The sequence below is a fragment of the Hemitrygon akajei genome, chromosome 12 (genome assembly GCF_048418815.1).
Source record: "Hemitrygon akajei chromosome 12, sHemAka1.3, whole genome shotgun sequence".
Taxonomy (NCBI): domain Eukaryota; kingdom Metazoa; phylum Chordata; class Chondrichthyes; order Myliobatiformes; family Dasyatidae; genus Hemitrygon; species Hemitrygon akajei.
The window spans coordinates 1,217,738-1,233,077 of record NC_133135.1 but is presented as its reverse complement, the minus strand read 5'-3'; the positions used below and the strand labels follow the sequence as shown (position 1 = coordinate 1,233,077).

The 15,340-nt window shown below is 46.7% G+C and overlaps 1 protein-coding gene across 2 annotated transcripts in view; it reads right to left on the bottom strand.

The window, feature by feature from the left end:
- Nucleotides 1-15,340, bottom strand: part of col11a1a (collagen, type XI, alpha 1a) — a 386,832-nt gene that overhangs the window by 110,769 nt on the left and 260,723 nt on the right. For both annotated transcript variants that reach the window (XM_073062463.1, XM_073062464.1), the window contains 9 exons: nt 14,384-14,437; nt 13,398-13,505; nt 10,627-10,716; nt 10,476-10,529; nt 7,843-7,950; nt 4,952-5,059; nt 2,559-2,612; nt 877-930; nt 452-559 (listed from right to left, as the gene is read on the bottom strand). In XM_073062463.1, coding sequence (XP_072918564.1) covers nt 452-559; nt 877-930; nt 2,559-2,612; nt 4,952-5,059; nt 7,843-7,950; nt 10,476-10,529; nt 10,627-10,716; nt 13,398-13,505; nt 14,384-14,437 — 738 coding nt within the window. The remainder of the gene's footprint in view (nt 1-451; nt 560-876; nt 931-2,558; nt 2,613-4,951; nt 5,060-7,842; nt 7,951-10,475; nt 10,530-10,626; nt 10,717-13,397; nt 13,506-14,383; nt 14,438-15,340) is intronic.

Sequence of the window (15,340 nt, the reverse complement as noted above, 5' to 3'; positions counted from 1 at the left end):
AAGTGAAAGCCATCACCATAAATCAGGAAAATGTGCTTTCAAACAAAGTAAAGTTGCTCATGCCAAAGGCAACCAAAACTGTCATTAACCAGGGAGCCTACCAAATTGGGAGGATACTGCAGAGAAAACCTCACCAGGAAATGGGGTTAGTTCAGGAGTGCATGACAGTTGGAGGAATGATGGGCCAATGGGCCTCCTTCAATGAACAACAGTTTGGAACTCAGGAAATGGACAAACAGAGCAATTTCCGGGTAATTCACTTGGGAATTTGGAGGAACACCTTTCTCTGGAGTGTTTCACTTTGCACTTGAAACATTAACTGTTTATTTCTCCACAGAAGCTGCCTGACTTGCTGAGTGTTTCTGGTGAAGCACCTTGTGCTGGCTCCTGCATTAACCTGAGTTTTTGTTGTTTTATACAGCAGGGGTTACAACAATGCAGTGGCACTTACTTGCAGACCAACTGGACCAGGAAGACCAGGGAATCCTCGTGATCCTTCATCACCTTTCTGCCCGAACATTCCCTGCTGGCCCCGAGGACCTGGCAATCCATCACCTCCCTGGAAAGACAAGCTCCAGTCAGATTTTCTCTACTACCTGAGAAGCACCAATCAAAGTCATTCTAAGCGGACAAGGAACAGTCAGATTTTATGTCCCAGACAAGCACTAGATACATTCTACTGCTTGAGAAGAACAAATCAGATTCCATATTCCAGACAAGCATCAATCATATTTGTTCTTCTACCAGACAAACACCAATCAGAATCACTCTGCTGACAGATCAAAGATTGGTAAGACTAGGTTCATGGGGCTGAATGGCTTTCTGCCCTTTGAGCTGCTTTCAGGCTAGAGTTGCATTGATGATCCAGTGACTTACAGCAGTTCCTGGTTGTCCAATGGGTCCTTGAAGCCCAGGAGGTCCAGGCGGTCCCTGGAAGGAAAGTTAGAGATGCATGACTTCTTCAGCCAATCACTGACAACCCCTTATCACTGCCTAGTCCAAACAGTGACCAATCCCATATCTGTCAGACCCAATGTCATCACCTGCTTGGATCAATCTTTTTCCTTGTCTGCATAGACCAATCAGTGCACTTTCCCCTTGTCTACAATTCTTACAGCTACCTGGACAAAACCTCTTCCCAACCTGCTACTTGTAAAAATGTCATTCCCTTTTCTCAATTCCTCTGTCATTGCTATATTTGCTCTCAGGATGAGGCTTTTCACTCCAGAACTAAGGATATGCCCTCCTTCAAAAAAGGGGCTTCCCTTCCTCCACCATCAACACTGTCTTCAGCCCCATCTCATGTCAGCCCTCACATCCTCCCTACCACCCCACCAATGTCTGCATCCAGCACATAATTCTCTATAACTTCTGCCATCATGAATGGGATCCCACCACCAAGCACGTCTTTTCCTCTCCCCCTCCCCCACTTTGTTTTCCACAGTGATCGCTCCCTACGTGACTCCCTTGTCCATTCATTCCTCCCCGCTGATCTCTCTCCTGGCACTTCACCTTGCAAGGGCTACATTTGCCCCTACTCCTCCTCCCTCACTACCATTCCATGCCCCAAACAGTCCTTCCAGGTGAGGTGACACTTCACCTATGAGTCTGTTGGGGTCACCTACTGTTATCCTGGGCTCCCAATGTGGCCTCCTGTATATCGGTAAGACCGACGTAGATTGAGAGAGCACTTCGCCAAGGACATACGCTACATCTGTCAGAATAAGCAGGATCTCCCAGTGGCCACCCATTTTAATTCTACTCCCATTCCCATTTTGATACATAAGTCCATGGCTTCCTCTATCGCTGTGATGAGGCCACACTCAGGTTGGAGGAGCAACACCTTATATTCTGTCTGGGTAGCCTCCAACATGATGGCATGAACATCGATTTCTCGAACTTCCGGTAATGCATCCCCTTTCACCATTCCACGTTCTCATTTTTCTCTCTCTCACCTTGCCTACTTACCTGCTCATCACCTCACCCTTTCCTTTTTTCGTTGGTCTTGTTCTCTCTTATTGGATTCCCCTTTCACCAGCTCTTTACTTCACCCCTGCCCCTCTCCCAGTTTCACCCATCACCTGCGGCCTGGTATTTCTTCCTCCCCTCCCCCACCTTATTCTTATTCTGACTTATCTTTTCTCTCCAGTGCTGATGAAGGGTCTCAGCCCAAAATGTTTTCTGTACTCTTTTCCATAGATGCTGCTTGGCCTGCTGAGTTACTCCAGCATTTTGTGTGTGTTGCTTGGATTTCCAGCATCCACGGCTTTTCTCTTGTTTGTGATTGGACCAATCAGGGTTTTAACCCTGTGTCCATGGATCAATCAGCATTATTCTCCATATGCATTTTGCAATCAGTGTTTTGCCCCTGTCTGTATGGACCAATCAGCTTTTAACTCCTGCCTGCATGTGTCGGTCAGTATCTTCCTGTCTGTATGGTCCAGTCGGTGTTTACGCCTGTCTCTATGGAACAATCAGCTCAGATATTGGAAGGAATAGAAGGGATAAACACAGAGTGTGCTGTCCTTCCTGGAACACAGGAACCTTCAGGGACCCACCTGTTCACCTTTTGCTCCCTTGCCTCCTTTCTGACCAGGTCCTCCAATCTCCCCCTGTGGACAGAAAGAGCAAAATAAGAACTCATCAGATCTTTCTCCAGCTGATCCTCACTGGCTAGTTGGGTGCGATGAGTCACTCCCCTTCATGCCCCAATCACCTCCAACTTTGTGTCCATCGAGGATCAGGATACATCGCACCATGGTACAGCAACTGATCTACCCATGTCCACAAGAAACTGCAGAGAGTTGTGGATGAAATTCAGCACATCACAGAAACCGGCCTCCCCTCCATGGACTCTGTCTACACTTCTCTCTGCCTTAGTGAAGCAGCCAGCATAATCGAAGACCCCTCCATCGCCGGACATTCTCTCTCTCTCCCCTCTCCCATTGGGCAGAGATTACAAAAGCCTGAAAGCAGATACACCCAGGCTCAAAGACAGCTTCTATCCCACTGTTATCAAACTATCGAACGGTCCTCTAATCCAATAAGACGGACTCTTGACCTCACAAGCTACCTTGTTATGATCTTGCACCTTGTTGTCTACCTGCACTGCACATGCTCTGTAACTGTAACACTTTATTCTGTATTCTGTCATTATTCACAGAATCGTAGAAAAGTACAGCAGAGAAACAGGCCCTTCAGCCCATCTAGTCCATGCCAAAACAATTTAAACTGCTGCCTCCCATTGATCTGCATTGGGACCTTATCCCTCCATATCCCTACTATCCATGTACCTATCCAAACTTCTCTTAAAAGTTGAAATCGAGTTTGCTTCCACCACTTGCGTTGACAGCTCACTCCATATCCTCACAGCCCTCTGAATGAAGAAGTTTCTCCTCATGCCCCCTAAAACATTTGACTTATCACCCTTAACCCATGACCTCTAGTTGTAGTCCCACCTAACATCAGTGGGGAAAAGACCTGCTTGTATTCACCTTATCTATACCCCTCATCATTTTATATACCAATAGTTTTACCTTGTTCTACCTCAATGCACTGTGTAATGAGCTGCTCTGTATGAACAGTACGCAAGGCATGATTTTCACTGTATCTCAGTACAGGCGACAATAATAAACCAATTTCAAGGCATTCTGTGACTGTGGGTGTCACCACCACACTTTGTGTCCATGGGGGTTCAGGGTGGGGAGAGTTACCCCCACATTCTATGTCCATGGGGGTTTGGAGTGGGATGTGTGTTACCCCCACATTCTCTGTCTGTGGGGGTTCAGGGTGGGGTGGTAACCCCACATTCCATGTCCATGGGGGTTCGGGTTGTCATGTGTCACCCCCACATTCTCTGTCTGTGGGGGTTCAGGGTGGGGTGTTAACCCCACATTCCATGTCCATGGGGGTTCGGGTTGTCGTGTGTCACACCCACATTCTGTGTCTGTAGGGGTTCAGGGTCGGGTTGTTTCCCCCATAGGTACTGCCTGGCCTACTGAGTTGCTCCAGCATTTTGTGTGTGTTGCTTGTCTTGTTCCTTTGTGATTTTATATACCTCCATCTGGTCTAATGTCTAGCTGTTCAGACCAAGAATGTTTGAAAGCATGTAGCTATTCTTGCCAAGGTAGAGTGGGGATTCAAACTTCTGTACCTTGCAGCTCACCCCATCTGCGATGTTCAAAGGAATATCCAGGACAAAACATCAAACAGGAAAAGTCACTACCCACACTGCAAACTGCCACTTCCAAAAGCTAGCTTCTGGAAAATGGTAAGGGCTATTTAACCATAAACCATGCCATCTTAAAAGTTTTTTCCTCCACGTTTTAATCTGATCAACCATTCTAGTTACCCACCCCCACATCCTTCTATCAAGTACCCCAGTCATTGCATTGCAAATACTTTAAACCACTGTTTATAATGCTGTTTGCTGGCATTTGTGGACATTTTATTTCACATCCATATTTTAAATCTAACTTTACTTTTATATCATTCTTTATTCTTTAAAAATGTTGAATGTTATTTAATGTGTTGCAAGTCACACTCTGACTGATACACCATAGTAAATTCCTAATGCATCTAAATATATTTGGTGAACAAAGTTGATCCTTGATCTGTGATGTAGTCCTGGCCTTCCTATCCTCCTCCAAGTACTCAGTTCCTCAAGCCCTGGCAACATTTCATAAGTCTCCTGATTGGACACTCCTCACGAATCAATTCAACGCTGCCTCAATGCCAGCATATCCTTTCCTAAATAATGATGCTAGAGTGGTCTAGGTGCAGCCTCTCCAGAGTGTGAGATAACTGTAGACAATCAATCCCAGTTTCCCAACCCAACCTTCCAGCTAATGAGGACCAAAGGACAAGAAGTGGTGTCCTCTGGGGTGTGAAGAGAAGGGATGTAGCACAGGCAATGAGCGACTGGAGAAGCAAATGAAAGATGAAGACCCACCTTGTCGCCATCTTCTCCTGGAGGTCCCTGTGGACCTGCGGGACCTGGCAACCCCACGGGTCCCTGAACTCCATCCCGACCAGCTGGTCCCGGGGGTCCTCTCTCCCCCTGTAAGGTGACAGAAAGGTCAGCTCCCACAGGGGTCTCTCTCTCTCTCACACACACACACACACACACACACACACACACACACACACACACACACACACACACACACACACACACACACACACACACACACACACACACACACACACACACACACACACACACACACACTCCTCCCCCCCCCCCCCTGCACAGTAGAGTTAAGGGAGTGAGCCTTTGTGATTGATTTAAATTGATGGTTTTGTGGCCAAGTTTGCAGACGATACAAAGATAGGTAGAATGGCAAGCAACACTGAGGAAGGAGAGACTCCGCAGGACTTGAAAAGATTTGGAGAATGGGCAAAGTGGCAGATGGAGTATGGAAGTGTACAGTCATGCACTGTGTAGAAGAAATAAAGGCATAGATTACTTTCTAAATGGGGAGAAAATTCAGAAATCAGAGGTACAGAAGGACTAGCGAGTCCTTTTGCAGGATTCCTTAAAGGTTAACTTGCAGGTTGAGTCAGTGATAAAGAAGGCAAATGCAATGTTAGCATTCATTTTGAGAGGACTAGAATATAAAAAACAAGAAAGTAATGCTGAGGCGTTATAAGGCATTGGTCGGACCACACTGAGAGTATTGTGAGCAGTTTTGAGCCCCTTGTACTGGCATTGAAAGGGTCCAGAGGAGGTTCACAAGAATGATTCTGGGAATGAAAGCGTTAACAATGAGGAAAGTGATGGCTCTGGGCTGTACTTAATGAAGTTTAGAAGAATGAGGGGTGATCTCATTGAAACCTATCGAATATTGAAGGCCTAGAGTGGAAATGGAGAAGATGTTTCCTGTAGTGGGGGAGTCCAAGAGGGCACAGCCTCAGAGTAGAAGGACATCCTTTTAGGACAGAGATGAGAAGGAATTTCTTTAGCCAGATGGCTGTGGAGGCCAAATCATTGGATATATTTAAAGCGGGGGTTGATATTTTCTTGATTAGTAATGGAGTCAAAGGTTACAGGGAGAAGATAGGAAAGTGGGTTTGAGAGAATTAATAAAATAGCTATGATGGAATAAATAAAATACCTAATTCTGCTCCTATGTCTCATAGTTTTATGGATGAAATGTGCACCGAGCCTTCCCACAAAACAAAGGCAATTCTTTTGTCAGTGCTTCAAGAAGACAGAACTGGCAGAAATTCCACCAACTGTACCCAGCACAGTGTGGGAGAGGGAGAGCTGGGTCTGTTCCACAACAATATACTAACACAATGGGATAACAGGTAGAGCCACTGCCTCATGATCCCTAGCGGCCCAGGTCTGATCACGACCTCCGGCTGGGTGATTTTGAACATTCTCCTTCTGACCACATGGGATTCCGGCAGGGGCTCCGGTTCCCTCCCATCTCCCCAAAGACATACAAGTTGGTGGGTTAATTGTGATCTGGTAGAGACTCAATGGGTAGAGTGGCTGCCTGTATTGTAAGGAGGTATCAGAGTATATGGGAAGGAACAAGAGTGACTTGATAAGGCATGAAGTTTTGGTTTTGTGGAAGGTACCAGAACTGAGTGTACATGGGCAGAGATTCACCGGTTTGAGGTGCAGAGGTTGCAATTCGAGAACAACTCAAAGGGCAGATTAGACACAGAACTGGGCTGAGTGGAAAATCCAACCGGAATGCAGCAGAATCTCAATGGAGAGGTGATAATAGTTCACAATCTCATCATTCAGAAAGATTGAGGTTCAGTGTCTGCCTTACTGCTGTTCCCCATTCCCAATAACAGAGCCGTGCTCCTGATTCCCATTAAATTCACAGAGTCCCATTCCCCATCCCCATTAAATTCACAGGGCCCTGTTCTCCAATCCCATTAAATTTACAGAGTCCTGTTTCCCATCCCCATTAAATTCACAGGGCCCTGTTCTCCAATCCCATTAAATTTACAGAGTCCTGTTTCCCATCCCCATTAAATTCACAGGGTCCAGTTCTCCAATCCCATTAAATTCACAGGGTCCTGTTCCCCCAACCCCATTAAATTCACAGGGTCCTGTTCTCCAATCCTATTAAATTCACAGGGTCCTGTTCCCCATCCCCATTTAATTCACAGGGTCCTGTTCCCCATCCCTATTAAATTCACAGGGTCCTGTTCCTCATCCCCATTTAATTCACAGGGTCCTGTTCCCCATCCCCATTAAATTCACAGGGTCCTGTTCCCCATCCCTATTAAATTCACAGGGTCCTGTTCCCCATCCCCATTAAATTCACAGGGCCCTGTTCCCCATTCTCATTAAATTCACAGGGTCTTGTTCCCCATCCCTATTGAATTCACAGGGCCCTGTTTCCCTTCAAGATTAAATTCAGAGTGTCCTGCTCCCTCATCCCCATTAAATTCACAGGGTCCTGTTCTGCATCCCCATTTAATTCACAGGGTCTTGTTCCCCATCCCTATTGAATTCTCAGGGTCTTGTTCCCCATCCCCATTAAATTCACAGGGCCCTGTTCCCTCATCCCCATTGAATTCACAGGGTCCTGTTCCCCATCCCCATTAAATTCACAGGGCCCTGTTCTCCAACCTCATTAAGTTTTCAGGGCTTCATTCCCCAATCCCGTTAACTTCACAGGGCTCCATTCCTTGATCCTATTAAACTCATGGGCCCCCTTCCCCGATTCCATTAAATTCTTTGAGGGAAAGTTGATCGACACAAAGAGTAGGTGGATGTGGGAGAAGTGATTCCCAGCCCTGCAGCAGAATCATCTGTCTGATATCACTCTAGTTCTGTGTGACGATGATTTCTCTTGCAGAGGAATACGTTACCGGAGCTCCTTTCTCTCCAGCAGGGCCGAGTCCACCTTGTGGTCCAGGTCGACCAGGAAGACCAATAGGTCCACCAGGTCCAGCTGATCCTCGTTGACCAGGAGAGCCCTGGGAACAGAGAGCAGACATCAATACAAGCACCCAGAGACACACTCAATGGATAAGACACAACATGCCCAACCCAACCAGCCGCAGCCCAAGACAACATAACTTATCCAACCCAACACACCTCAGTCCAATCCTAGCACAACCAACTCTATGCACCCAAGCACAACCAACTCAAACCTCAACAGAAGGAAATACAACCCACCCAACCCCTGCACTTCCCTCTGAAACAACCCAATCTCATCCAACTCCACACACTCCAACCCAACCTAACACCAAACCTACATACCCAGCTCAACCACATTCAACTACATGCACCCTAATCCAACCTCCCTACACAATAAAACACAGCACACACAACTCAATACATCCTCCAAAATAATCCAATCCCATCCAACCATACACAGCCATCCAATTCAACTCAACCGTATACAATTCTACACACCCCACCCCGGACACAATAACCCAATCCATTTCTACCTACACAAGTCAATCCAACACACTGCAAAACAACCCAACCCCATCTAGCCCAACACACACCAACATAACCCAAACTAATCAAACTAATCTAGCACAACTAACACACCCTATCCAACCCAACATACCTCATCTAACCCAACAAAATGCAATCCAACCCAGAATACCCATCCAATCTTACACACCCCTTCAATTCAACACTGTTTGGAAGCACGGTAGCATAATGGTGAGTGTAACTTTATTACAGTACCAGCCTCCCACATTTCAAAGACATACTGGTTAATTGGGCACATGGCTATAATTGGGTGGTGCTGGTTCATCCAGCCCAACATAAACCTCTAAACCAACACACTCTAAATCTAATACAATCTAGTACACACTATCTAACCAACCTAATCCCATCCAACCCCACATACCTAACCCAAACCAATCCAAACACATTCCACACAGTCTAACAATCCCCCCAAAACCAACATACTAATTCCAACACAATCCAGTACACCCCATCCAAACCAACCCAATTCCACCCAGCCCAACACACTCAACCCAAAATAATTCAACCCAACTCATCCCCACAGACACCAGCCCAACACAACACATCACTCTAAACCAACACACCAACCCCAACACAACCCAGTACATCCCATACAACCCAAAAAACCCCAACCCAACATGTTCAACCCACCGCAATCCAACCTAACCCCACACAACCCAGCCCAACACAACCATCCAGCCTCAAACATGCCAATACCCCAACACAAAATAACACAACTCACCAATCGGAATATACCTCTCAAAACCAAACCAATCAAATCCCATCCAACCCAATGCAAATCCCCAAACTCATCCCCAAACATCCCAATCCAACCCAACACACCCCGGTAAACCAATCCAACCCAGCTTACCTTATGCAACCCAACCCAGTACATCCCACCCAAACCAATCTAACACACCCCATCCAGCTTCACACACCCTGCCCAACCCCATACTACCCTCCAATGTGGTTTGGAAGCATGATACCATATTGGTTACTATAATGTTATTACAGTTTTTAGAAAGGATATACTGACATTGGAGAGGTTTCACAGAGGATTCACGAGAATTATTCCAGGAATGAAGAGTTACCAATGGAGAACTTCTGGCAGCTCTTGGGCTGAATTCCCTGAAGTTCAGGAGAATGAGGGGGGGGATCTCATAGAAACATTCCGAATGTTAAAAGGCCTGAACAGATAAGATATGGCAATGTTATTTCCCATGGTAGGGGATTATCGGACAAGAGGGCATGACTGCAGGGTTGAAGGACATCCATTTAGAACAGAGATGTGGAGAAATTACTTTAGTCAGAGGGTGGTAAATCTGTGGAATTAGTTGCCACAAGCGGCTGTGGAGGCCAAGTTACTGGGTGCATTTAAGGCAGAGATAGACAGGTTTTGATTAGCCATGATATCAAAGGGTATGGGGTGAAGGCAGGGGAGTGGGGATGACTGGAAGAATTGGATCAGCCCATGATTGAATGGCGGAGCAGACTTGATGGGCCGAATGGCCTACTTCTGCTCTGATATCTTATGGTATTATGGAACATCACATCCCCAGTTCCCCAGATCTATCCCAGCCCACACAGCTCACCGAATATCACACACAATGTTTAACAGGTCCCCTGCAACCCACACAACTCACCAAACATCACACACCCAGTTCAACAGATCCATTCCAACACATCCAACTGACACAGCTCACCCAACTCTAGATGCTCGACTTACTACAATGAAACCCACCATAACCAATGCAGCAGAACATGATTATAAAGTGAATGGAGGAATATGGATGATACACAAAAGGAGGATATTTAGTATCTATAAGCATCAAGATTGGCCCAACGTGATGGAAGAATGGCCTGACCAGTGCAGTTCTTCTGTATGTTCTATGTTCACCTCTTTCCTATCCTGCCTTGGCCAATATCCCCACCCGGGGAACACCCACTTCCACAGCTCTGGTCAATTGATAGTGAAGATCTCAGTCAGTGATGACTCGTGGTGGGGACTAGTACTCACCACTGGCCCAACTGGGCCCATGGGACCCTCGGCTCCTTTCAGTCCAGCTGGACCCTGCAGGAGGAGAAGCACAGATAAAGTTTGCTCACGCTGGGATCACAAGGACATTTTTAACAGCCCAGGTGCTCCTGAGCGAAAGGGTCTGACTCACCGTGCCTCCAGGAAGTCCTCGCTGCCCAGGGAAACCTTGTAATCCAGGAGGACCATCCTTTCCAGCAATCCCACTGAGTCCAGGATCACCCTGAGGTGAAAGTGAAGGCAAACAAACATTCAAAGTATCAGGGCATCAAACTTTGGGAACTACACCTCACCCCAAGACACTGCCTTACTAGGATGAACCTCCAGCCAACAACCCCCACCCCCACACCAGGACCCTCTCTCATGACCTTCCCACCACCAGAAACTTCCCCATGCCCTGTATCAGGACCCTCCTTCTCTGAAACTGGAGATTCAGTCTCCACATCCTTTGGGGATGGAGAATTACAGAGATTCCAGATTCCCCTTTCTTTGTGACAAGCAAGTCCATGCACACCTCAGTATTAAATGTCTACTCCCTAATTTTATAACTGCATCCCCTCGTTCGAGATCTCCCAACATCTCCACATCTTCTTATTTTGTTCCCTTGGTCTGAGATGTTTCTGCTAAATACCCACAATTCCATAATTATTTCAAAACATCCTGCACCTTCAGATACTAGCTGTGATCTCACTCTCACCCTGAGAATCTTCTCCCTATCCTCCTAGGAACCTGCCCACAATGCCTGTGAATCTCTTCCAACAGGAAATCCCCCCCCCCCACCATAGGCCTGGGAATTCTCCCCACCCATGGCCCTGGGTCTCTGCTTGAACTCTTCCCAACTCCATCCAATTCTCACCATCTAGTCACAATTACCAGGCCTAGTGCCTCTCCTCAAAGCCTGGAACTGTAGTTGACAGCAGGCTGGTGCCTGGACTCCTGGTGGCCCCACACTGCTGAGAGAGGATGGGGCAGGGTCCCAGCCTGGACAAGATTTCAAGATTTTTTTCAAGATTCGAAAACTTTATTGTCATTCCAACCATACATAGCTCTGCAGGGCAGAATGAAACAGTGTTTCCCAGGGGCAAGTGCAATCATAACATAACAAATGCAACAAATAGTAAACACAACAATAAATAGTAAAACACAACAGACACATTTCAGTTAAAATCAAGTTATAAGTGTCCAGTGCAAGTTAAAAGTGTCCAAAGCAGAGTCAGGTAGAGCAGACATTTAGCAGTCTGACTGCCTGTGGGAGGAAGCTGTTTAGTAGCATTGTGGTTTTTGTTTTGATCCTTCTGTAATGTTTGCCTGATGGCAGAAGAACAAACAGATCATGGAGAGGGTGTGAGTGGTCTTTAATGACGTACCATGTCTTCTGGAGGCATCAACTCTGAAAGAGGTCTTGGATAGAAGGTAGGGAGTCCCCAATAACCTTCTCTGCTCCCCTAACCACCCTCTGCAAGGCTTTTTTGTCGGCAGCACTGCAGCTGGAGTACCAGGTTGTGATGCAAAAGGTCAGCACACTCTCAGCCACACCTCTGTAGAATGTAGTTAAGATGTTAGTGGGGAGTGATGCTTGTTTAAGTTTCCTCAAAAAGTGCCATCTCTGCTGGACCCGTTTCACAATCCCTGTGGTGTTCCTGGACCAGGTGAGATTGTCCGAGATCTGCAGCCCAAGGAACTTGATGCTTTCCACTCTCTCCACTGTGGAGCCGCTGATGCTGAGGGGTGTGTGCTCAGGCTGAGACCGTCTGAAATCGATGATCATCTTCTTGGTTTTGGTGACATTAAGCATCAAGTTGTTGTCACTGCACCAGCTCTCTAGGAGTTTGACCTCCTCCCTGTACATTGTTTCATCATTTTTGCTGATGAGCCCCACCACTGTGGTATCATCAGCAAATTTAATGATCAGGTTCCCCTTGAATCTGGCTGCACAGTCATGTGTTAGCAGTGTAAAGAGCAATGGACTGAGCACACAGCCTCGTGGGGATCCAGTGCTCAGTGTGATGGAGTCAGAGATGTTCCTGCCAACATGGACTGACTGGTCTCTCTGTCAAGAAGTCCAGAATCCAGCGACACATGGCAGTGTTAAGGCCAAGCAGCGACAGTTCCTCCACTAGTCTCTGCGGGATAATGGTATTGAATGCAGAACTGAAATCAATGTACAGGATTCTGGCACAAGTGTTTTTATTGTCCAAGTGAGAGAGAACTGTGTGCAGTGTAGTGGATATTGCATTCTCCGTAGAGCGATTTGGATGATAAGCAAACTGTAGAGGATCCAGCGATGAGGGGAAGCTGGCTGTGATATGAGGCTTGACAAGCTGTTCAAAACATTTCAACTCTATGGGGGTCAGGGCGACAGGACGGTAATCATTCAGACAGGCTATAACTGATTTCTTTGCTACAGGGATGATTGTGGAGGTTTTGAAGCATCTGGGGACAATGGCTTGACTAAGGGAGATGTTAAAAATGTCTGTCAGGACATCAGCTAATACATCAGCACATTCCTTGAGCACAGGTCTAGGGATGTTGTAGGGACCTCCCGCTTTACATGGATTGACCCTGGCAAGGGTCCTCCATGTGTGCTCTGAATCAATGATTGGAGCCGGCTGGTCAGATGGTAAGAAGGGACTGGCTCTCCCCCTTGCTGTAGTGTTTGATGCTTCGAAGCGGGCAAAGAAATTGTTGAGCCTGTTTGGAAGAGAGGCGTCGCTGTCATCTGTTTTCAGCCTGATCCTGTAGTCTGTCAGAGCTTGAATTCCCTGCCACATCCATCTGGTGTCACCTGTGTCACAGAAGCGTCCATGTATTTTACCTGTGTAGGCCCTTTTCGCTTTCCTGATCCCTAGTGAAAGTGCAGTCTTTACTGAGTGAATGGGGAATGGGGATTCCAATCACACTCACCTTGGCTCCTTCCTTCCCTGCAGCTCCCGGCAGCCCTTGCTCTCCCGGAGGGCCAGGAGGACCAGGATGTCCTCTCTCACCCATGGGACCAGTCTCTCCTGTGGGTCCCTGTGAGATGAGCAGGGAATAGTCAGACAAGAATCATCAGATCCTGGCCAGTGACACATCACAGAGATCCATCTGGGAAATGTTCAGGGAACGATGTAGACTTGTGGGAACAGGCTCTTGAGGCAGGTTCTGGTCACTGGGAATGGTGGGGTGATAGTCAGCATGGAAAAGGTGAACCAAACAGCCTGATCCCAGGATTGGTAACACTTTCCTCTGCAGGGCCAGGTCCTCATTATCACATAGTGTAGGATTGGATACTGGGAAGGAGCTGAGAGACAATGGGGAAAATCGGAATGAAAGTGTATCCATCGTGTAGGGATCAGATACTGGGAAAATCGGAATGAAAGGGTATCCATAGTGTAGGGATCGGATACTGGGAAGGAGCCGAGAGACGATGGGGAAAATCGGAATGTAAGTGTATCCATAGTGTAGAGATCGGATACGGGAAGGAGTCGAGAGACGATGGGGAAAATCGGAACGAAAGCGTATCCATGATGCTGGAGACAGATCACTTCTCCCTTCTTCCGGGGGATCCAACACCACTCTACACAATCCCTCACACACATAACTCTGCATTGATACTCCCACACTGAGCACAGACACTCCCACAGAAGCATTTACACAATCACAGACAGACAGACAGACAGACATACTTTATTGATCCTGAGGGAAATTGGGTTTCGTTACAGTCGCACCAACCAAGAATAGAGTAGAAATATGGCAATATAGAACCATAAATAATTAAATAATAATAGGTAATAGGTAATACACACACGAATTCCCTCACATACTGAGCACAAACTCTTTCACACAATCCTGCAGATTCCCACAAACATATACACACACCCACACACATCCCACAAAGGTCAGGGACTCACCTGGGGTCCCACCACACCTCCCGGACCTGGTGGGCCAGTCTTGCCTTGGAAACCCTGGGGAAAGAAATGACAAAGATCCCTGATGTTCAAAAGTCAACTTCCCTCACGCTACCACTTCCTTGTAACTCCAAAGGCTCTTATCTTGCTAAGCAGCCTCATGTGCGACACCTTGTCAAAGGCCTTCTGAAAGTCCAAGTACACCATGTCTACTCATCTCCTTTGTCTACGTTACTTGTAATTTTCACAGAGAATTGCAGTAGGTTTGTCAGGCAGGATTTTCCTTTCAGGAAACCATACTGGCTTTGGCCTATCTTGTCATGTGCCTCCAGGTACTCCATAATCTCATCCATAACAATCGATTCCAACAACTTCCCAACCACTGATGTCAGGCTGACAGGTCTATAGTTTCCTTTCTGTGCCTCCCACTCTTCTTAAATGGCAGAGTAACATTTGCAATTTCCAGTCATCTGGTACAAAACCAGAATCTATTGATTCTTGAAAGATCATCGTTAATGCCTCCGCAATCTCTTCAGCTACTTCCTTCAGAACTCAAGTGTGTATTCCATCAGGTCCAGGAGATTTATCCACCCTCAGACCATTAAGCTTCCTGAGCACCTTCTCAGCGGTAAGTTTCACTGCACAAACTTCACTTCCCCGACACTCTTGAATGTCTGGTATACTGCAGACATCTTCTACTGTGAAGACTGATGCAAAATAGGTATTCAGTTCCTCTGCCATCTCTGCAACTCATTAGAATATCTCCAGCATCATTTTGTATTGGTCCTATATCTAGCAGGTCCTGACAGGACCTTGAGGGAAGTTGGTGTAGAAATAGCAGGGGCTCTGACAGAAATATTTCAAATGTCATTAGAAACGGGGATGGTGCTGGAGGATTGGCGTATTGCTCATGTGGTTCCATTGTTTAAAAACGGTTCTAAGAGTAAACCTAGCAATTAT